The sequence below is a fragment of the Phyllobates terribilis genome, unplaced genomic scaffold (genome assembly GCF_046119375.1).
Source record: "Phyllobates terribilis strain yellow unplaced genomic scaffold, ASM4611937v1 Scaffold_5__5_contigs__length_657084704, whole genome shotgun sequence".
Lineage (NCBI taxonomy): Eukaryota > Metazoa > Chordata > Amphibia > Anura > Dendrobatidae > Phyllobates > Phyllobates terribilis.
The window spans coordinates 514,197,026-514,220,909 of NW_027362765.1; the positions used below are offsets into that span (position 1 = coordinate 514,197,026).

Below are 23,884 nucleotides of genomic sequence, written 5' to 3' on the forward strand. Positions count from 1 at the left end.
ATTATTAACTATTATTAGTATTATTAACAAAAATGACTATTAGTTTATTTGAGGAAATATCAGAGAAATTCCCATAAGCATTTTTAACAAAACATGGTACGTTTAATATCCAAAACTGCTTTTCACAACAGCTGTATGTAGGATTAAAACCCTATAGCTTGGAAATATCTAAAGATAAAGCAACTCTTACCTTCAACTTTGGAGACAAACCCCAGGCTTTTCTTCAAGTCTGAGCAGATGGAGTGTAGACACCATCGAAACTTTGCATCACAGCGGTACTTGTTTGCCCCACAGGTATCATAACAGATATCCAGCTGATTACAGCACTTTGTCATTGCTGGGATGCCCATATCCAACTGTATAGAGGAAGCATTTTCCAGGTTACAAAAAATATATTTTTAAGTTAATAAAGCATTTCCCTATCTGCTAACCAGAGTGGAGACCTGAAGGATCTGGGAGGTCCATTTGTTAAAGGGATATCCTATTCACTTTCAAGGGCGTCATGTAATGCCCAATTCACCCTGCGGTTGCGCTGCAGGAAAATAAAACTTGCTTTTGGGCTTTCCTCCAATGACAGGGTGGAAACCATGCTATTAGTAGGTAAATGATATTAATGGAACATTGTAAATACACTGATAGATATCTTGCATTCCTTTAGATAATATGATTTGCTATATTATTGTTGCTTGCTATCAATAACAAGTTAATACTGTCATTAGTGATTAATCAATTATTGGGACAAGTCTTTTAATGATATAATCATCTGTATTATATTCACAGATATAGTCACTTTTACAAATGAGGTGATATCATATAATATAAAATTGGGATCAAAGCTAACAATTATGTCTATGTTAAATTATGGGTATTCACATTATCCCATGAGTATTGCTAAGCATACAAATAAGGCCATGTTCACACGTTCAGAATTTGGTCAGTATTTTACCTCAGTATTTGTAAGCCAAAACCAGGAGTGGGTGATAAATACAGAAGTGGTGATGTGTTTCTATTATACTTTTCCACTGATTGTTCCACTCCAGATTTTGGCTTACATATACTGATGTAAAATACTGACCCAATATTTAAAGTGTGAACCTTTCTTTCATTCTTTCTTTCTTTCCACATTAAACTATTTGCTCTACTTTTCACACTGGAAAATCTGCTTTTGACCTTAGGTGTCAAATATGATGTATTTTATGGCTGTATTCTTCCCATCCATCTGATACTTTAGCCACACAAAGTGCTATACTCGATAATTCATTCATCAGTGAGGTTTATCAAGCCTCCTATCTTAATAATGACTTATACTTTTCCCACTTCAGTCCTGCAGTATTTCTGGGAAATCAATTCTAAGCTTACAGATCCTCTATCCAGTTGACGGAGCATCATTAATCAATGCTTATTTACGACCTCCTTACAGGATTGCTCTACTAGTAACATCTTTAGGTGAACCAACGACCATACGCCATGATGAATGTCTCACAATGTATGAGAAATGGGAAAAAAAATCGGATCAAAAATCTGCAGCCAGTAATTTTCTTTTTAATAGGCAGTGAAAGCATATCAAAATGATGCTTCAGTCCTGGGTCCTAGACGCAGAACTGTACTGGCATCACCTTAATTCTAAATATCCCAGTCTAGGCAAAGTGGCTTGTTGGCACTTCCTACTTCCCACACACACCCTTACCGCAAATACCCAGTGGTACCCCTTGGCTTTGCCCCTCACTAGCCCACAGTGTTCCCAGAGCATATCTTTGCCTCTATAATTATTGAAGCACCATTTATAGGAAAACTGTCACCAATTTTATATCTTATAATCACTGCCCATCAACTTTTAAAGCATGTAAATTGGGTTCTTACAACTCCTTTATACCCTTATAGGTGCCCCTGCATAGCTGCAAAAAAGTTTTTTATTCATGTCCCGCGCTGCATGCAGATTGCGCGGTACGGTCTAATGGGCAAACCGAGATCGCGCTCTGCGCCGCCCTAGTCCCTTCAAACTCTGCCTTTTCAATCTTGATGGAAGTCGATGACATCTCCTACATCTTCCACACAGTGCTCATAGTTTTACACCTGCACAGTTGAATTAGAGACCTGGGCAGGTGCACTTCACTTTTCCTTAGGGCAGAGTAAATTCATGTAATGTGTGGGTGCCAGCTTCACTTCTATGTCACCGGCTCCCTGCCTGCTCAATAAGGCAGAGTGAGGTGCACCGGCTCAGGTCTCTAATTCCACTGCATGGGAGCGAGACTTTGAGCAATGTGTGGATGACGTAGGAGATGTCATCCACTTCCATCCAGATAGAATAGGTGCATTTGAAGGGACTGGGGTGGAGCTGAGCACAATTTGGAGACACCCATTGGACCGACCTGCTCAACGTATCACGGGATATGAATAAAAGACTTTTTGAGTATGCAAGGGCACCTATCAGGGTATAAGGGGGTTGTAGGAACTCCAGTTACATACTTTATCAGCTATAAAACTGGCGAAAGGTTCCCTTTAAAACCAAGGCGTTTATTGTTTATATATATATATATATATATATATATATATATATAACACGGGTGGACATACCATTGGTGCAACCTGTACAGCTGCACAGGGGCCCAAGAGGTGAGGGGGCCACTACCACCTCCAAAGCTGATGGAATTTGACATTATGATGAGCTATTTGACTGCAAAGGGCCCATATATTGTCCTTGCACAGGGGCCCTCTTCTACCCGTATCTGCTCTTCTATCTCCCACTGCTGGTAACACTTTCTAATGCTCAGCTTAACTACTGTAAACATTTGCATATAAAATTACCTTTTTCTTTTCAGAGCCTTTAGTTTTATTAAATGATGCTGCAGACAACACATTTCATTCTGCAAATAGCTGCTAATAAACAATTGTGTGCAGTCAGTAGAGGGGCACAATATTGCCGGCACACAGTATTTGCTGTCTGGGGTGATTTGGCGTGACTAGTGATTTCAGTGTTCCCATAGCAAATATTTCTACCTGACAGGCTGACCCCAGTGCATCGCGCCTTAATGTGTTCTTTCTGGTCAGCATTATGACTGTTTTTAATAAAATAAATGTACAGTACACGCGGCAGTGCAGAAAGTGCTGAGGGATCTCCTATCTCCATGATGAATATTCATGAGTATTTACATGCAATTTAACGGAAAGGAATTATAATTATGTAATGCTGAGAATGCAAAGGTGACTTTGTGAAAGAGAAGCATAAATTGGGTCATTTATTAAAAATGGCAATGAGTCTTGATGCTCCATTTTCAGATTATTTATTAATGGAACCGTACCTGCATAATAATTGACTGGCAACTATTACTAAGAATGTAAGACAGAAATTATCTGCTGGCAGATCTTTTTATTATTCTATTTTGATTATAGTCTACATTCACTCATGTAGCTAGTGACACAGCAAGAGTGATCATGATTTCATTGCCGTATTGCTGTGATTGCTATGAAAAAATGAATTGACAGACCACATGTAAAAACAAGTGTATTCTCTAAATTCAACAAAAAATGACACTCTTTATGACTACTGCAATCTCAGAATTTTCAACACCTTCATGCTAAGTATCTTTACAATGGCCTCCAGTTAACTAATATTCTTGGGTTTGGGTTTGCATGCTGCAGCCTTCTTTTTCAAATCCCACAAGAGATTTTCTACGGGGTCTAAAGTCAGGCAACATCGACAGACACTCCAAAAGCTTCCAGGACGTCTTCTAACACTAAGACTTGGTTGACTTTGAAGTATGTTTGGCATCATTGTCCTTTTGGAAAGTCCAATGTCATCCAAGCTTCTGTTTCCTCACAGAAGGCATGTGGTTTTCTCTTAAGATTTCCTGATACCTTATTGAAACCATCTTTCCATCCACAAGCTGCAGATTTTCATTGGAATCAAAGAAGTCAAAGAGCATCACCTAGCCACTGCCATGCTTCACTGTAGGCAGGGTGTTCTTTTCAGCACATACTTCATTCTTCCTCCTCCAGACATACCACTGATCCACAGGCCCTAAAATTTCCAGTTTTGTTTAATTAGTCCAAAAGAACAGAACCAAAACTTCTGTGGCTATTTATATGGTTTTGTACTTTTGGGTCAGTATAGGCGTACATTTTGGAGCTTGGGCATGGAAACCTTCAGCAATTATTATGTGCCTTACTGTGCAAACTGAAACAACAAAGCCTGCTGCCATAAAATCTTGCTGCAGATGTTTTAAAGTCAGTCAAGGGCTTTGACCACTTGTCTCATCAGGAATCTGGTAACAGCCAGTGATAGCTTTTCTTTGCCACATCCACGTAGCGTAGCCTGTTGTAATTTAACTTTGAACTTGTGAACTGTGATTCCAATTTGCTATCTTTTTTGCATCATTTTCCCTCTTTGTGCAAGACAACAATTTCTTCTTTTACCTTTGAAGAACACTCTCTTAACAATTCAAGTAGGAGGCTATTGCCCATGAGGAATGGGCTAAGATTCCTTAGGAACGCTGCCAGACGCTGGTGTCTTGCCATGCATCATGTTGGCAGCTGGTCATAGCAGAGACGGGTTGTTCTAAAAAGTACTAAAGATGCTTGTCATGAAGCGGATGAAAAATTCTGAGACTGAAGTAGTCATTAAAAGTGGCATTTATGTTGAAATTGGATAAACCCCATGTTACATTAGTTGTATTGAACTATTTAAATTGTTCTTGTTTCACTGGTTTATTGCAAACAGCAGAAATCATTTAATAAACCTAATTTGCAGTGGGGGTGAATAATCCTGATTTCAACTTATTATAATAACGTACAGTGTCTTGCAAAGCTATTCACCCCCTTGGCTTTTTAGCTATTTTGTTACATTACGACCTTAGTTTAAATATTTTTGTAATCCGATTTGTGTGTGATGCATCAGTTAGTGAAGTAAGAAAAATATAGGCATAAATTTAATTTATGGTATCAAATAACTAAAAACTGGCATTTGCACATGAATTCACCCCTTTTGCTATGAAGCCCCAAAACATTTCTGGTGCAAGCAATTACCTTTATAAGTCACATCTTAGTGAAAGAAAGTCCCCCTGTGTGAAATCTGTCAGTATATACACACCTTTTCTGAAAGTCCACAGAGGCTGCAACACCATTAAGCAAGACACACCACTAACCAAACACCATGAAGACCAAGGAGATCGCCAGACAAGTCAGGGAAAAATTTGTTGAGAAGTACAACCCCTGGCAAGAATTATGGAATCACCGGGCTTGGAGGATGTTCATTCAGTTGTTTAATGTTGTTGAAAAAAAGCAAATCACAGACATGGCACAAAACTAAAGTCATTTCAAATGGCAACTTTATGGCTTTAAGAAACACTAAAATATATCAAGATAAAAAATGTGGTACTCCGTAAGGGTAATTTTTTTCATACCAAGCAGAGGAAAAAATTATAGAATCACTCAAATCTGAGGAAAAAATTATGGAATCATCCTGTAAATTTTAATTTCCAAAACTAACACCTGCATCAAATTAGATCTGCTCGTTAGTCTGCATCTAAAAATGAGTGATCACACCTTGGAGAGCTGTTGCACCAAGTGGACTGACATGAATCATGGCTCCAACATGAGAGATGTCAATTGAAACAAAGAAGAGGATTATCAAACTCTTAAAAGAAGGTAAATCATCATGCAATGTTGCAAAAGATGTTGGTTGTTCACAGTCAGCTGTGTCTAAAATCTGGATCAAATACGAACAACATGGGAAGGTTGTTAAAGGCAAACATACTGGTAGACCAAGGAAGACTTCAAAGCGTCAAGACCGGAAACTTAAAGCAATATATTTCCAAAACAGGAAATACACAACAAAACAAATGAGGAACGAATGGGAGGAAGCTGGAGTCAATGTCTGTGACCGAACTGTAAGAAAACGCCTGAAGGAAATCGGATTTACATACAGAAAAGCTAAACAAAAGCCATCATTAACACCTAAACAGAAAAAAACAAGGTTACAATGGGCTAAGGAAAAGCAATTGTGGACTGTGGATGACTGGATGAAAGTCATATTCAGTGATGAATCGTGAATCTACATTGGGCAAGGTGATGATGCTGGAACTTTTGTTTCGTGCCGTTACAATGAGATTTATAAAGATGACTGTATGAAGAGAACATGCAAATTTCCACAGTCATTGATGATATGGGGCTCCATGTCAGGTAAAGCCACTGGGGAGATGGCTGTCATTACATCTTCATTACATCTTCAATAAATGCCCAAGTTTGCATTGATATTTTGGACAGTTTTCTTATCCCATCAATTGAAAGGATGTTTGGGGATGATGACATCATTTTTCAAGATGATAATGCATCCTGCCATAGAGCAAAAACTGTGAAAACATTCCTTGAAAGAAGACACATAAGGTCAATGTCATGGCCTACAAATAGTCCGGATCTCACTCCAATTGAAAATCTTTGGTGGAAGTTGAAGAAAATGGTCCATGACAAGGCTCCAACCTGCAAAGCTGATCTGGCAACAGCAATCAGAGAAAGTTGGAGCCAGATTGATGAAGAGTACTGTTTGTCACTCATTAAGTCCATGCCTCAGAGACTGCAAGCTGTTATTAAAGCCAGAGGTGGTGCAACAAAATATTAGTGATGTATTGGAGTGTTCTTTTGTGTGTTTGTTTTTCATTATTCCATAATTTTTTCCCTCTGCTTGGTCTGAAAAAAATTACCGTTACTGAGTATCACATTTTTTATCTTGATTTCTTTTACTGTTCCTTAAAGCCCTAAAGTTGCCATTTGAAATGACTTTAGTTTTGTGCCATGTCTGTGATCTGCTTTTTTTCAACAACATTAAACAACTGAATGAACATCCTCCGAGCCCAGTGATTCCATAATATTTGCCAGGGGTTGTACAAGTCAGAGTTGGGTTTTAAAAAAATATCCCAATCTCATGATTCCCCAGAGCACTATCAAATCCATTATCATCAAATGGAAAAAGCATGGTACCACAACAAACCTGCCAAGAGAGGGGCGCCCACCAAAACTCTCAGCCCGAGCAAGGAAGGGATTAATCTGAGAGGCAGCACAAAGACAAAGGGTAACTCTGAAGGAGCTGCAGAGTTCCCAAGCTGGAGTATCAGTGCACACAACCACAATAAGCCGTACATTCTATAGAGGTGGCCTTTATGTAAGAGTGGGCAGAGAAAAGCCTTTACTTACACACAAAAATTGTAAGGCTCATTTTGCGTTAGCCAAAAAACATGTCCGAGACTCCCATGTATGGCGGAAGGTGCTGTGGTCAGGTGAGACAAAAATTGAACTGTTTGGCCACCAAGGTAAACACTATTTCTGGCGCCAAACCAACATAGCTCATCACCACAAGTACACCATTCCCACAGTGAAACATGGTGGTGGCAGCATCATGCTGTGTGGATTTTTTTCGACATCAGGGAAAATGGACAGAGTGGAGGGGGAAGATGGAAGGTGCGAAATACAGGGATATTCTTGAGCAAAACCTGTTTCAGTCTGTCAGTAATTTGAGACTGGGACGAGGGTTCACCTTCCAACAAACAATGACCCAAAGCATACTGCTAAAGCAACACTCGAGTGGTTTAAGGGGAAGCATGTAAATGTTTTGGAGTGGCCTAGTCAAAGCCCAGACCTTAATCCAATTAAGAATCTGTGGCCAGACTTGAAGATTGCTGTTCACCAGAGGAAACCATCGAAATTAAAGGAGCTGGAGCTGTTTTGTCTTGAGGAATGTGCAAAAATCCAAGTGAAAAGATGTGGAAAGCTCCTAGAGACTTGTCCAAAGTGACGTGCAGCTGTAATTGCCACAAAAGGAGGCTCTACAAAGTACTGATTTTAGGGGGATGAATAGTTGTGCACACTGAAGTTTTCAGTTATTTTGTCCTATTTGTTGTTTGCTTCACAATAAAAAACAAAAACAAATGTTCACTATTGTAGGCATGTTCTTAACATGAACTGATGCAAAACCTCAGAAAGCTGTGAAATTCCAGATAGTGAGGTTGAAAAACACAAAAAATGCGAATACTTTCGCAAGCCACTGTATTATAATAGAGTAATTGGTTTAGAAAAAATGGTTCCAGAGCACACATATATAAATTAACTTTTGGCTAAACCCTCATTTGGTCAACAACTATTTATCCCAGCTTCACCACTTTATTATTTCAGTTGAAAGAGGAAGAGAATATAGGCTGCTGCCAGTAAAGCTTCCTCACATAAAACCAAAGGACTAAGAATGTTGGATCCTGCATTTCCCTGAAATCTGCCATTTGCAGAGAATCATAAGCCCCACACGCCCCTCCACCCCCACACATAAACAGTAGTTGGCAGATGTTGACAAGTTTCATCTAAAATATTGGCACCTCATAGGGGTATCCAGCCTTTCACAACATTTAAAAATACAGCATATGTGATAAAAAATTCCAGAATAAAGAATGCCTAACTTTTATTTCCCTTAACAGATATTTTAACTATATCTAATGTAATTTGGTGTGTTAAACAGTTATTCCAAACATAGATATGGTGGGAATGTCACTTTAATGAAGATCTGTCTTTTGCACACAAACTAATTGAATTAAATAACTTGCAAAAATCCCTGAGCTCTCCTGATTCTGCCACTCTTTTCTTTTTGCTCTGCCTTGCTCCATTGCAGAGATATTCATATTTGTTTTTTTCTGGAGCGCAGTATGTGAAATCTCTGCTTGTAGTGCAACTAGGCTTTTCTTCAATGTCTTCTCTAGGGGCAGCTGTTTTCACTCCTCCCTCCCAGATGCTGACAATCATAGCCCTGCAGTGTCTGAGACTGACTAGCTAGATCAGCTGCTGAGCTGTGAGTGGCAGCATCTGGGAGGGGTAAAAGCACCTGCCCCCAGAGAAGACTAAATAAGTGCCCAGTTACACTGCAAAGCAGAGATCTCCTTTACTACTCTCCATTAGAAACAAATGTGACTATTTCTGCAATGGAGTGACACAGCGCAAAACAGAGAAGATTGACAGAATCAGTGGAGTTAAGGGATTTAACTTATTTTTTTTAAGCAAGTGACGAGTTTTTTTAAAGGGTGTGTACATTATTTACTTGGATATAGCTGACCTGCAGTACCAGACACATGGATAGGTGTGGCACAGATTCTGCAAAAAGTTACAATATTTTCAGCCGACTGAATGTTTTATTATGTTAATAGTTGTGCCTAGAATACGATAGATGTTAGTGGTACATACACTCTCTGGTACCTTGAGACCAAGGAAGTAGGAGCTGCAGCCATTGGGTTCTGGAGCCTTGTAGTCTGGTCGAGGAAGTGGGGCTTTACCTTTAAGAAATTCCAAAGAAACATTGCATTAAAATGAGACATTTACTATAGTATCATCTAAAGTGCAATATATTAGTCTCCTATTTTACAACAACTTTTAACAAATGGTCTGTTAACAAGATTGCTGCTCTTGTTCTACAGAATTGTCTGACCTTTCATATCTGTAGCTGGTCAGAGATATTTTCAAAGATGTAATCATTGGTAAAGGTGTATATGCTCTAACAGGAAAAGATACGTTTGAAGATAGATGAAAAGAATGACCTTTACGGTGGAAGAGAGATGTATTGTTCGTTGTTAGATCTGTCATATGTCTTTGTCGGTTTTACATTCCATTATCCATAGACATGGCTTTCACTTATTTTAGTATGTGTTTTTGTAATTCCCTACCATTTTATATGGAGGAACCCTAGACAAAAAGTATGCCCCTTATAGGGAACCCTTTGAAATAAAATGTGCCTAGTTTCAGTCTGTTGCAGGTGCAGAATTTTAGGGGACTTATTAATACCTCCCAAGGAGCAGAACCCTAGGTCACTGGTTCAGAACATTGCAGTGTATTTTACAGATCTAAATACAATGGTGGATTGTTTTTATTGATATTTGTTCCAGTGATATATCTGCTATAGGCTACTATGGTTCCAAACTGCTTCCTCTGTTTGCTTGTAAGCTTCAACATAGATAACTGGATACCTACCGCCAGGTCTTATCAGCATATTGTTGATCACGTTGTGATCGAAAATAGAGCTGGAAAATAATTTCCTTTTAATCACCTACACTATTCTGGTGGTAACAATACAAATAAAATACATTTAGGCTATGTGCACACGGTCAGAATTTAAAGCAGAAATTTCCTGACCGTTTCTGCATGTCACGGTTTTGATGTGTTTTTGACGCATTTTTTGATGCAGTTTTTGAAGCGTTTTTGTGCATCAATTAATGTTTTTTGGCGCTAAATAAAGTTATTTGGTGGGACATTGCTTAAACCCTTGGATTACTGTCAGAACTGGGGTGAGTATATTGGTTAATTTAAATTATTAAAGAATGTGTCTGTTGTATTTCAAATAAAGTGTTTGCTCTGTGTCTGTGTGTTTAACGCTTTACTTTAACTAGGTTTGATGATGAAAGGATCTGATTGACACCTTATCATCACCAAACAAAAGAGCTAGGTGTCAGGTACGTTGCCACGATCAGGAGCCGCTGCAGGTTTCGTGTTGCGTGTTTATGCAGCATCAAACCCGCAGTGTCCAGATGTTACAGCATAGTGGATGGGAGCTCTAGAAATCCTATGGCCACAATGCGTGCATCAGAGGCTGCGAATCACCCGTGGACACTGACATGCGGCGCGTCTTTCAGGACGCATGAAAATGATCTTGCTGCAGAATGCAAGGTTCTTCTTCTTGAACCATGGAAGGAAGTGCTGTTTGAGAAACTCAACATACATTATGGAGTTCATCTTTACCCCTTCAGGGAACCTAAAAGGGCCGACAATCTCTCTCCCCATGATTCCAGCCCAAAACATTACTCCACCTCCTCCTTGTTAGCGCCGTAGCTGTGTTTGCATGGGGTGTCCATCAACCAGCCATCCTCCACTCCATCCATCTGGACCATCATTTCATGCATGATAATGCCCCGTCTCATGCTGCACATAACACATCTGGATCTCTGGCTGCTATGGGCATAAAAGGGGACAAACTTATGGTGTGGCACCCATGCTCCCCTGACCTCAACCCCATTGAGAACCTCTGGAGCATCATCAAAAGGAGTGTCTATGATGGCGGGAGGCAGTTCACATCTAAGCAACAACTCTGGGAGGGTATTCTGTCCTCATGCAAAACAATTAAAGCAGAAACCATTCAAAACCTGATAAATTCAATGGACGAGAGAGTTCAGAAGCTCCTTTCGAACAAGGGGTCCTATGTGCAAATGTAACATCACCTAGAATAAAGTTTTGAGTTGAAAACTGTTTGATTTCAGTTTGTAATAACCTGCTAATGCTTATAATTTAAAAAATGACCATTTTTTTGTTCTTTATTAAAATGAAAAGGTTGAAAACTCTGCTGTGCATAATAATTTGGAACATGCATTTTGAGTGCAGTTTGAGTTTTTTATTTTTTTAAAAATATACTGTTATCATAGGCAGTTTGTACAAAAACCTTTCAATTGTACTCTAATAGTTATTTGACTGGAAAATTACAATGACTGCAATTCATATAGGTAATTTGGGAAAATCTGAGAAAATATTATTTGCATAATAATTTGGAACACAGTGTACTTACCTTCTGATGGCCTGCCGACGTCAGCGGTCGCGTGACCCGTCACATGACTAAATGACGTCACGGCAGGTCCTTTTCAGACCATTCCGAGCTGCCTGCAAGCCAGGACGCATCGGATAAAGACACCGGGGGCGATCAGAAGGTAAGTATAATATTTATTTTTTATTTTATTCTTTTTTTACAGGTTCTATGGTACCCGGGTCCAGAGGAGAGTCTTCTCTTCTCCAGACCCGGGTACCATCCGCACATTGAAACGCATGTAATCCGCATGTACAGATGCAGTGATGCAGATTCCATGTGTTCCAATGCAAGTCAATGGCGGTGAAAGCGCCGCGCTTCCGCAAAATAATTGTTAGTGCTGCGGATTTTTCCGCAATGATAATCCGCAGCGGAAATTTCCGCAGCATGTGCATAGCACATGCAGATTATCATTGGGGAACATGGCAGACCTTCTACCAAGCGTTTTTTAAGCATTTCTGCAGCAGAATTGCCTCTGCGGAAATGCTTAAAAAACGCATAGTGGGCACACAGCCTAAAAAAAATTATAATAATTAATATTGTGCCAAATTATTTCACGTGAACTATCACATGATCTATCACAGGGGATCATGTGATACATCAGGTGTGTGTGTGTGTGGGGGGGGGGGCGCGCCTTCTAAACTGCCCGGGGCCCTTGCTACTCTTAATCCACCCCTGAATATATGTATAACTGAATATAACTTCTCGCTAGTGGATCCTCTGATATCCAGCGAAGGCATATTTTCTTATGCAGGTGACCTGTTACCTTCATGATAAAGCAGGTTTGGAAGACAGACGTTATTTTAAAAATTACTCCTTATTAAAAAAAAAGAAAAAAAGTATAATTTTTCTCTTTTTGCCTGATGTCACAATTTGAGGGTCACAAAAGCTCAGTTTATAGTGCATAGATGCACAATGAAAATTAATCTTAATGATGTGGAACTTGTTCAGTCCAGGAAAGGGTGTTCGAAAATCAGGACTCAACAGCAGCCCAGTGTCTACAACCTTTGGATCGCTATCACAGACGACCTAATTACAGCCTCTTGCATCAGATTGTTGCTCAGGCTTAAATATTCAATAAAATCAGACCTTTTTTTGCCTAAACACAACTGGGTGTAAGTGTTTTCCTTTTCTTTACAAGTCTTTTAATAAAATGAAACAGACCAGCAGAAAATGTCCCATTTTTGCCCTGCATAGCCATACTTTTTCTCAAACACTTTAGATCAGTCCCACAGTTAGAAATCAAATGATTCAGATAATAACATTATACTGGGGAATCACTATGAATACAATTGCCTAATAACATTCTTTAAAGTAGGTTGAAGGTGAACCTACTTAAGTCTAAGGGAAAGACAAATATCTCAGCAAATAATCATTTATTAACTTTCATGAACTGGTGAGAGTTTCCATAAGGCTATGTGCGCACGTTCAGGATTTGAATGCAGAAAATTCCTTACGGTTTCTGCATCTCTTGGCAGGAAAAACACTGCAGAAAAAAAACGCACGTTTTTCTAGAAATCCCATGTCCACCATGCGTGCATCTGAGACTGCGGATCACGCGTGGACACTGACATGCGGCACGTCTTTTAGGACCGCTGCATGTCAAATTCTCTTGCAGAGTCGCTCATCTTCGCAACAGAAATTGGACCACTAGAATGTACTGAATGCGGTTAATCCGCATGGTTCAGTGAACACATGCGGATTTACCTGCGTTCAATAGAATGCAGCAGAAATATCCTGCGTCCAAATCGCTGTCACGTCTGGATCGTGGTCACATTTTTAAAGGAATGATGCCATGAATGGTGGCTGTACTGGCCCACTAGAAGTTCATCCAATGAGCCCCCTACAACACAGCCTATATGGCCTGGCAGCTTATAACTGTCTTGTTTGTTCACTTTTTTTTTGGGATTAAACCCCTCATTGTTGAAAGTTTTTCGAACCCATTGATTTTAGTGAATCTGGACAACCATTTGATGTGTGATGGTCAGACCAACTCTCTCGAAGTAAACAATGTTTGAGGAAAGAGGGATCAGGTTGTTGGAATTTCAATGCTTGATGCTTTTATTTTTTAGAGAAGATAAGCCCCTGTCAGTGGTGTCTTGCAGTGGCGGCTATATTCTCCTTGGCCATTGAAAACACATGAGCACTTAGCTGAGCACTTATGTGCATACGAAAGTCGGGAGACAGAGAGCTGTTTGGCTGACAGCTATCTCATGTGTATGGTCAGCTTTGTGTGAAATGATAAAATAATCGGTGGTAATGACCCTTCTACGTCTCTCTTCTGCCATCTTAAACCTTTGGTGGACACCTGGGGATAAATCATTGACTTTTCAGCAACAAAAAATGTTATTCCCATATTCCCAAACACTGTAGTCAATAGCACATATAGTCTCCTTCCTGTTGATTTTCTACTTATTTACTTGATCCCTAGAGGAAGCAGATCACTAACCAAGACAACTCAAGAGATGCTCATAAGAAAACATATTTTTCCAATTTCAGTACAAGGGCTTGTTTGCTTTAGATAAAGCCTTTTTTTAAGAAAATAAGCTGATCACAAGAAGTCAGCTGTAATCTGCAGTGCCACCACAGGAGAAATTATGTATTACAAGATGACAAATAAAGGTATTATTATTATTATTTTTTATTATTATTATTATTATTATTTATATAGCACCATTGATTCCATGGTGCTGTGCATGTGAAGTGGTTACATATAAAATACCAATATAAATTACAATGAACACACTCAAAAAGACAGACTGGTACAGAAAGGAGAGGGCCCTGCCCTTGCGGCCTTACAGTCTACAGCAGACCTGGGCAAACTGTGTCCCACAGGCCACATCCAGCCCTCTGGCTTTTTCAGTCCGGCCCAAGGGGCTATGTGGGGCTCATGCTGTATATAGGAGGCTATATGGGGCTCACGCTGTATATAGGAGGCTATGTGGGGGCTCACACTGAATGTATGAGGCTATGTGTGAGATCATACTGTACATAGGAGGGTATGTGGGGGCTCATACTGTTTATAGGAAGCTATGTGGTTCTTCATACTGTATATAAGAAACTATGTGGGGGATCATACTCTATATAGGAAACTATGGTGGGGCTTATAATGTATATACAGTGCCTACAAGTAGTATTCAACCCCCTGCAGATTTAGCTGGTTTGATAAGATGCAAATAAGTTAGAGCCTTCAAACTGCAAACGAGAGTAGGTTTTATGAACAGAAGCATAAATCTTACAAACCAAAAAGTTATGTTGCTCAGTTGAATTTTATTAAATTTTAAACATAAAAGTGTGGGTCAATTATTATTTAACCCGTATGTTTAATATTTTGTGGAATAACCCTTGTTTGCAATTACAGCTAATAATCGTCTTTTATAAGACCTGATCAGGCCGGCACAGGTCTGTGGAGTTATCTTGGCCCACTCCTCCATGCAGATCTTCTCCAAGTTATCTAGGTTCTTTGGGTGTCTCATGTGGACTTTATTCTTGAGCTCCTTCCACAAGTTTTCAATTGGGTTAAGGTCAGGAGACTGACTAGGCCACTCCAACACCTTGACTTTTTCCCTCTTGAACCAGGCCTTGGTTTTCTTGGCTGTGTGCTTTGGGTCGTTGTCTTGTTGGAAGACGAAATTACGACCCATCTTAAGATCCTTGATGGAGGAGCGGAGGTTCTTGGCCAAAATCTCCAGGTAGGCCGTGCTATCCATCTTCCCATGGATGCGGACCAGATGGCCAGGCCCCTTGGCTGAGAAATAGCCCCACAGCATGATGCTGCCACCACCATGCTTGACTGTAGGGATGGTATTCTTGGGGTCGTATGCAGTGCCATCCAGTCTCCAAACGTCACGTGTGTGGTTGGCACCAAAGATCTCGATCTTGGTCTCATCAGACCATAGAACCTTGAACCAGTCTGTCTCAGAGTCCTCCAAGTGATCATGAGCAAACTGTAGACGAGCCTTGACATGACGCTTTGAAAGTAAAGGTACCTTACGGGCTCGTCTGGAACGGAGACCATTGCGGTGGAGTACGTTACTTATGGTATTGACTGAAACCAATGTCCCCACTGCCATGAGATCTTCCCGGAGCTCCTTCCTTGTTGTCCTTGGGTTAGCCTTGACTCTTCGGACAAGCCTGGCCTCGGCACGGGAGGACACTTTCAAAGGCTGTCCAGGCCGTGGAAGGCTAATAGTAGTTCCATAAGCCTTCCACTTACGGGTGATGCTCCCAACAGTGGAGACAGGTAGGCCCAACTCCTTGGAAAGGGTTTTGTACCCCTTGCCAGCCTTGTGACCCTCCACGATCTTGTCTCTGATGGCCTTGGAATGCTCCTTTGTCTTTCCCATGTTGACCATGTCTGAGTGCTGCTCACAAGTTTGGGGAGGGTCTTAAATAGTCAGAAAAGGCTGGCAAAAGAGATCTTTAATCCACACATGTGAAGCTCATTATTCTTGGTGCCTGAACTACTTCTTAATACTTTAGGGGGACCAAACAGAATTCTTGTGGTTTGAGGGGTTGAATAATAAATGACACTCTGAATTAACTTTTAACGTTTTTAAAAAAAAAAAAAAAAAAAATTTGCTGCAGTGCATTTCCCACTTCCAGGCTGATCTACAGTACTAATGTCACAATGCCAAGTTAATTCCGCATGTGTCAACCAGCTAAATCTGCAGGGGGTTGAATACTACTTGTAGGCACTGTACACAGTACGGAGCACTATGCGGGGCCATATATACATTACGGAGCACTATGCGTTGCCCTTTATACAGTATGGAGCACTATGCGGGGGCATGTATACAGTACGGAGCACTATGCGAGGCCATTATACAGTACGAAGCACTATGTGGGGCCATTATGCAGTACGGAGCACTATGCAGGGCCCTATATACAGTACGGAGCACTATGCGAGGCCCTGTATACAGTATGGAGCACCATGCGGGGCCCATTATTCTGTATGGAGGACTATGCGGGGCCATTATTCTGTATGGAGGACTATGTGGGGCCCATTATACTGCATGGAGGACTATGTAGGCCATTATTCTGCATGGCGGACTATGTGGGCCATTATACAGTATGGAGCACTATGCGGGGCCATTATACAGTATGGAGCACTATGCGGGGCCATATATACAGTAAGGTGCACTATGCGGGGCCCTGTATACAATACGGAGCACTATTCGCAGCCCATTAGACTAGAGGACTATGCGGGGCCATTATACTGTATGGAGGACTATGTGGGGCCATTATACTGTATGGAGGACTATTTGGGGCCATTATTCTGTATGGAGGACTATGTGGGGCCATTATTCTGTATGGAGGACTATGCGAGGCCATTGTACTGTATGGAGGACTATGCAGGGCCATTATTCTGTATAGAGGACGATGTGGGGCCCATTATTCTGTATGGAGCACTATGTGGGGCCCATTATTCTGTATAGAGGACTATGTGGGGCCCTGTATACTGTATGGAGGACTATGTAGGGCCCTGTATACTGTATGGAGGACTATATGGGCCCATTATACTGTATAGAGGACTATGGGGGACCTGTATACTGTATGGAGGACTATGTAGGGCCCTGTATACTGTATGGAGGACTATGCGGTGCACTGTATACAGTACAGAGCATTATGGTGGGCCCATTATACTGTATGGAGGATTATGTGGGGCCCATTATTCTGTATGGAGGACTATGTGGGGCCCATTATTCTGTATGGAGGACTATGTGAGGCCAATTATTCTGTATGGAGGACTATGTGGGGCCCATTATTCTGTGTGGAGGACTATGTGGGGCCCATTATTCTGTATGGAGGACTATGTGGGGCCTATTATTCTGTATGGAGGACTATGTGGGGCCCATTATTCTGTATGGAGGACTATGTGTTGCCCATTATTCTGTATGGAGGACTCTTTGTGGCCATTATACTGTATGGAGGGCTATATGGGGATTACAGTTGGAGAATCATACTGTGATGGGGTCACCATTCTTTGTTGGGGGGATTGAGGTAGAGCAGTACAGTAAGTTCATCATACTGTGAGTGTGGAGGAATTCATTGTGGGGGTATCATACTGTGTTTGGAGGCACTTTTGTTTGCATCATACATTATTATCTGTTTCATTCAAGGATTTTTATCCTGTGTTAAATTACATATTTATATTAGGCCTTAGGGCCATATGCTTTTTACTGCTTTTACATAATATATTATAATATTCCACTATAATTTTTAAATTAATCGCTATATTTGATAAAGAAAAACTTTCTCAATTGTAGACACTTTTTTAATAAATATCAAGGTTGGTCCGTGACTTTGTCCAAGCTTTGAACTTTGCATTTTGTGTATTTGAATTTGACATCCCTGGCTTTAAAGTGAACCTGTCACGTCTTAGCTACTATATACACTGCCCCCCTTGCTTTGTTAGTGAAGCAATGTGCATCACTAACAAGCTTTTTTCATTAAAATCGGTGATATTATAATGATTTTAGAACATTATACACTACCGTTCAAAAGTTTGGGGTTATTTAGAAATTTCATTATTTTTAAAAGAAAAGCACATTTTTTTTCAATGAAGCTAACATTAAATGAATCAAAAATACACTCTATACATTGTTAATGTGGTAAATGACTATTCTAGCTGCAAATGTCTTGTTTTTATTGCAATATCTACATAGGTGTATAGAGGCCCATTTCCAACAACCACCACTCCAGTGTTTTAATGGTACATTGTGTTTGCTAACTGTGTAAGAAGGCTAATGGATGTTTAGAAAACCCTAGAAAACCCTTGCACAAGTATGTTAGCCCAGCTGAAAACGGTTTAGCTGATTTGAGAAGCTATAAAATTGACTTTCCTTTGAGCTAGTTGAGAATCTGGAGCATTACATTTGTTTGTTCTATGAAACTCTCAAAATAGCCAGACAAAGAGAACTTTCATATGAAACTCGACAGTCTATTCTTGTTCTTAGAAATGAAGGCTATTCCATGCGAGAAATTGCCAAGAAACTGAAGATTTCCTACAACGGTGTGTACTACTCCCTTCAGAGGAGAGCACAAACAGGCTCTAACCAGAGTAGAAAGAGAAGTGGGAGGCCCCGCTGCACAACTGAACAACAAGACAAGTACATTAGAGTATCTAGTTTGAGAAATCGACGGCTCACAGCTCCTCAACTGGCAGCTTCATTAAATAGTACACGCAAAACGCCAGTGTCAATGTCTACTGTAAAGAGGCGACTCCGGGATGCTGGCCTTCAGGGCAAAGTGTCAAAGAAAAAGCCATATCTGAGACTGGTTAATAAAAGGAAAAGATTAATATGGGCAAAAGAACACAGACATCGGACAGAGGAAGATTGGAAAAAAGTTTTATGGACAGACAAATCAAAGTTTGAGGTGTTTGGATCACACAGAAGAACATTTATGAGACGCAGAACAACTGAAAAGATGCTGGAAGAGTGCCTGACGCCATTTGTCAAGCATGGTGGAGGTAATGTGATGGTCTGGGGTTGCTTTGGTGCTGGTAAAGTGGGAGATTTGTACAAGGTAAATGGGAATTTGAATAAGGAAGGCTATCACTCCATTTTGCAACGCCATGCCATACCCTGTGGACAGCGCTTGATTGGAGCCAGTTTCATCCTACAGCAGGACAATGACCCAAAGCACACCTCCAAATTATGCATGAACTATTTAGGGAAGAAGCAGGCAGCTGGTATTCTATCTGTAATGGAGTGGCCAGCGCAGTCACCAGATCTCAACCCCATTGAGCTGTTGTGGGAGCAGCTTGACCGTATGGTACGCAAAAAGTACCCATCAAGCCAATCCGACTTGTGGGAGGGGCTTCAGGAAGCATGGGGGGAAATTTCTCAAGATTACCTCAGCAAATTACCAGCTAGAATGCCAAAGGTCTGCAATGCTGTAATTGCTGCAAAAGGAGCATTCTTTGATGAAAGCAAAGTTTGAAGGAGAAAATTATTCTTTCAAAAATCATTCTTTCAAATAAAAATCATTATTTTTAACCTTGTCAATGTCTGGACTATATTTTATAATTATTTTGCAACTCATTTGATAAATAAAAGTATGAGTTTTCATGGAAAACACAAAATTGTCTGGGTGACCCCAAACTTTTGAACGGTAGTGTATATACTTTGTCCTACCTGCTCATTTTCAGTCATAGGGGTGTGATCCTGCTATTCAGTCACTGCTGGCACAGCCCACGTGTTTGAATATTGCTCCCAGCAAGCGCTACTATTATTGTGGGGCACATGCGCATTTCTACATGTCCGGCGCTGGTCCTGCTCCTGCGCAGTGAGGCTGTGCTGCTGCTTATGGGTGTCACGCCAGGTGTGAGTGCAACACAGAGGGGAAAGGGAGCCCAGATGCTAGGGAAAGTGGGAAGAGGTGACCTGCTAATTTGGACTAGCGTCACCCTGTCTCCCCCTAACGTCCCTATACAGCCTCGGCAGCTGTTGCCGATCACGTGCCTCGCCCTACTATCCCTGGCGTAAGGCTATAGCTGGGGGTGGAAGGAGATGAGCACTAGTCAACCTCCGCTAGCACTCTAAAGACAAAAGGGGAAGACAACACAAGGGAATAATAATGTAGCTTTGGAAGAAACTCCAACAGGGCACACAGCCTCAAGACTCCAGAGAGAACGTGATGGTTCTTCAGCCTTCAGCCAAGTTCCAAGTAGAAATGAGTATAACCGGTGACACCCACCTAGACACACCAGGTATATATACACCCAGACTAAAGGGAGTTAGTCTCTGGGTCCTAAACACAGCCTCCTATCTAGGCAGCTATCTGCATTGCCAATTGTGGAGACCTCCTGCAAACCACTGCAGGGCGACTGTCTGTCACCTCCGACACACCCGTGACAATGGGCCACTGCTGTATGCTTGCCCCCTAGGCCAAAATTTGCCAGCCAGCCCCTGGTGGTGGATAATCGGGCATGTTGGCATGGAATTCCAGAGGACAGGGGATACTCGGGAGAAGTTTTGGAGGTGGTTGAGTGAGGAACGTATAGGTGTGGTGGAGAGAAGGAGGTCTTAGGAGGACCGAAAATTACGTGTGGGAAGGTGTCGGGAGGTGAGGTTAGTTCGGAGATATACGGAGGAGACAGATTATGGATGGCTTTATAGGTCAATGTTAGTAGTTTGAACTGGATACGTAGGGGGATCATCTCCTGTATGTGTACCATAAAGCCATGTCAGGTCCTCCATAGAGAGATGTTCTTTGGAGCAGCTCAGTGCAGGTGCACGGTAAGAATACGGTATTTAAAACAGTTCCTGTAAATCAGACAACCCATTTAAAGTGTACTGGTGCTCTATTCTGATTCCTAGGTTGTAGCGTAAATATAGCTAACTGATATCAAAAGCTGCCTTTTAGCTATTTACATAGGGACCCTTATAGAAAAGATGGTAATGCGCAGATTAAAGACTGCCACAAACCCGCTTTTTGACACTTTTCTTGACTATCCTTTGAGAATGGGCATCTCCCCCAATAGATGAGGTCTGAGAAAGAAGGATCAGACATGTTGAATTTTAATTCCTCATTCTTCTGTGTTTCCTATAGATAAGATGCCAAAGATGTCTGACATCGAATTACCAACCCCCCCCCCCTTTTGAGAACACAAGCATGCTGGGGCACGTGTTTTTGGTGACAGGGGTAATAAGAGTTGTTGAATGGAAACTTCAGCGGGGTTGAAAGTTGTCTGTTGACCCTTGATGCTGAGTTTATAAAAATAGATATACATTTCAGATTTAATCCAACTTCTCCATAAACATAAAGGAACTTTTCCCATGCAAATCAATCGGAAACTTATTTAAAGAGCATTTGACGCTGTTTTTGATGAGGATTTAGAAGCAGAATCTACTTTTGATTACTCATCAAAAAGCTCTATGTGAAAGTACCATGAGGATACATTGCTCCAATGAGTATTTGGTGAATTTTTGATTGTTGAATTTCTACATCTGTTAGGTAAATTAGGTTACGTTTTTTTCATTGTGTTTTTGAGTGCATTTTTTATTGCGTTTTGGCGCTTTGTTTTTTCATCTCTTTTTGGTGTGTCACGCTTTAAATAAAGCTGCTTTGTTTTTTAGACTTCCTAGTATTTGTCTTTGAGAAAACTTTATCAATACATTCAAGTGCGGATTACATGTATTTTTTTAATGAAATAGAGAAAATAGTGGCACTCACCAGATCTTTTAAAATCCAAAGTCTTTTTTTAACGACACATTGCAATCAGCTTCAGGGAGGGAGAGAGCATGTCTGGAGGACCAAGGCCGTTTTGCGCTAGCCTGCGCTTCAACGGGTCCTGGTAAGACTTAGGGTTAGGCTTAGGGGTAGACTTACCAGGATCCGTTGAAGCGCAGGCTAGCGCAAAACGGCCGTTGTCCTCCAGACATGCTCTCTCCCTCCCTGCAGCCGATTTTAATGTATCGTTAAATAAAGACTTCGGATTTTAAAAGGTCCGGTGAGTGCCACTATTTTCTCTATTTCTTTCAATTCATGTATCTATCTTTGTGAGCACCCAGTACCATCAGGTTGAATTGCTCAAGCCCAGGATTGGAATGGTTTAATATACACATTGGTGTTTGGTGCGAGCTAATTTCTCTATTCCAGAAACATGTATTTTTTACCTTCAGATTTTCCTAATATAATGCAAGTCTATGGGGAAAATCTGCACATAAAACTCTGCGTACTTGAAAGAGAACTTGACATGTTGCAGATTTGAGACACAGTTTTTCAAATACAGGTTTTATCCGTGTTTCGTGGATAGAACTAGTATCCATTACAGTCTATGGGGGTGTTCCCATGTCCGTGTTTTTTTGTGGGTGGAGTGGTCCACGTAAAACCACAGAGACATGTCTGATTTTGATGAAAATTGGTTAGTTTTTTGTATATGGGAAAAATCACTGGTATCCGAAGAAGCAGTAACATTTATGTCTTTGGAGCTGATTAAGCACCTATTTTCACAATAAAGACTTGAGACACTGATCCCAAATCCCAGTACTTACAGTTTATCATACAGTCAGTCAAACCACTTTTTGCTTTTGATTGCTAATCCTCATGTTTCATTAAAATCTACAAAGTTCTTAATTATTAATTATACTTTAGGCTAAGGGTCTCTAGAGCAGGTGAAGGTACACATTAAAATGCACATACTGTGCCTTGATCATTTTTAAAAATTAGACTTACCATAACGGCACTTGTACTGGCAAACTCCATTTCTTCCACCCAGAAGTTCCAAGAAGGAATCAAAATAGCCATTGACTGCTTCAAATCCATCTCTAATTGTTCCAATACCCCAGTCTGATGAGGAATCTTCTGTGGGAATTTGAGTGGCACTATTCTGCGTTACATCGTCTGTGCTAGTTACTATACCAAGTGCCAGGCATAGCACAGCGGCTTTAATAGTCATCCTCATGTTGTCTGAAAAACTCAGAAGTATAGAGAAAACTTTCTGCTCTGTGGTAGTTTGTCTGAAAATGGACTTTATACACTGAAGTGGCAGCTCAGATGAGGTCACTGCAATAATCACAATACAGACAACATGCAGTTCAAAGGTTGGCCTCGGTGTAAGTCGGAACATGAGCTGATTAGTCAGAATCTGACCTGGTTTATCCAAACATGTCCAACATGCCTAGAATTAGCGATATAGTCCCTTCATTTTTAGAATAGTTGTATTTTGTCAGGGATAATAAAGTCACAAAATTTCAAATACTGTATATAGTGAAAACAAGTCACATCAGGCATAATTTATAATGGACATTTAAAGGGGTTGTCCGGCCTTAGGCTACAAGTCTGCAGTCACTGTATGTGACTGCAGACTTGTGAATCTTCACATCGCACACACTGCACACTTTGATGATTCTCCGGTGCCGGCACTGGGAGCGGCTGGCGAATGACCGCATGTGAGTGATTTGCATATATGCAGTCAAGTGCCGACTAGACGTGCGCGGTGTTGTTTAATGCAAATTGTATTGAGCGGGGCTAAACATGTCTAGTCAGAGTGTTGCTGGAAGAATACAAATTGCATGCTTGTTGTCACATGATCACCCGTTCCAGTCGCCGGGATCGGAGAATCCTCGCAGTGGCAGTGCGCTCCCTCACCTGCTCTAATTAGAAGTGGCGAACCAACAACAGAGTGCACTGTCAGTGCCATTGTAAAGAAAGAACGAGCAGAGACCAGCCCTGCCACTGAAAGTGGCATCACATTTAGGAAGAAAATCAATATTGTTTTCGGATAACCCTCTTTAAGATCAAATAATCAAGGAGTCTTACATTTACGATCTAGGGATGCCTAAGGAT

General features: G+C 40.9%; 1 protein-coding gene across 2 annotated transcripts in view; it reads right to left on the bottom strand.

Annotated features, from left to right (window-relative positions):
• The window catches only part of PLA2G12B (phospholipase A2 group XIIB), a 37,013-nt gene extending 13,926 nt beyond the window's left edge, over positions 1-23,087 (bottom strand). Inside the window, exons 1-3 of one of the 2 annotated variants that reach the window (XM_073685656.1) lie at positions 22,772-23,087; positions 9,223-9,299; positions 191-356 (exon numbers count right to left, since the gene is read on the bottom strand). In XM_073685656.1, coding sequence (XP_073541757.1) covers positions 191-356; positions 9,223-9,299; positions 22,772-23,000 — 472 coding nt within the window. In that variant the 5' untranslated portion in view covers positions 23,001-23,087. Of the gene's footprint in view, positions 1-190; positions 357-9,210; positions 9,300-22,771 lie in introns of both variants that reach the window. The other variant, XM_073685655.1, reaches the window with a different exon arrangement.
• Between the last annotated feature and the right edge of the window lie 797 nt (positions 23,088-23,884).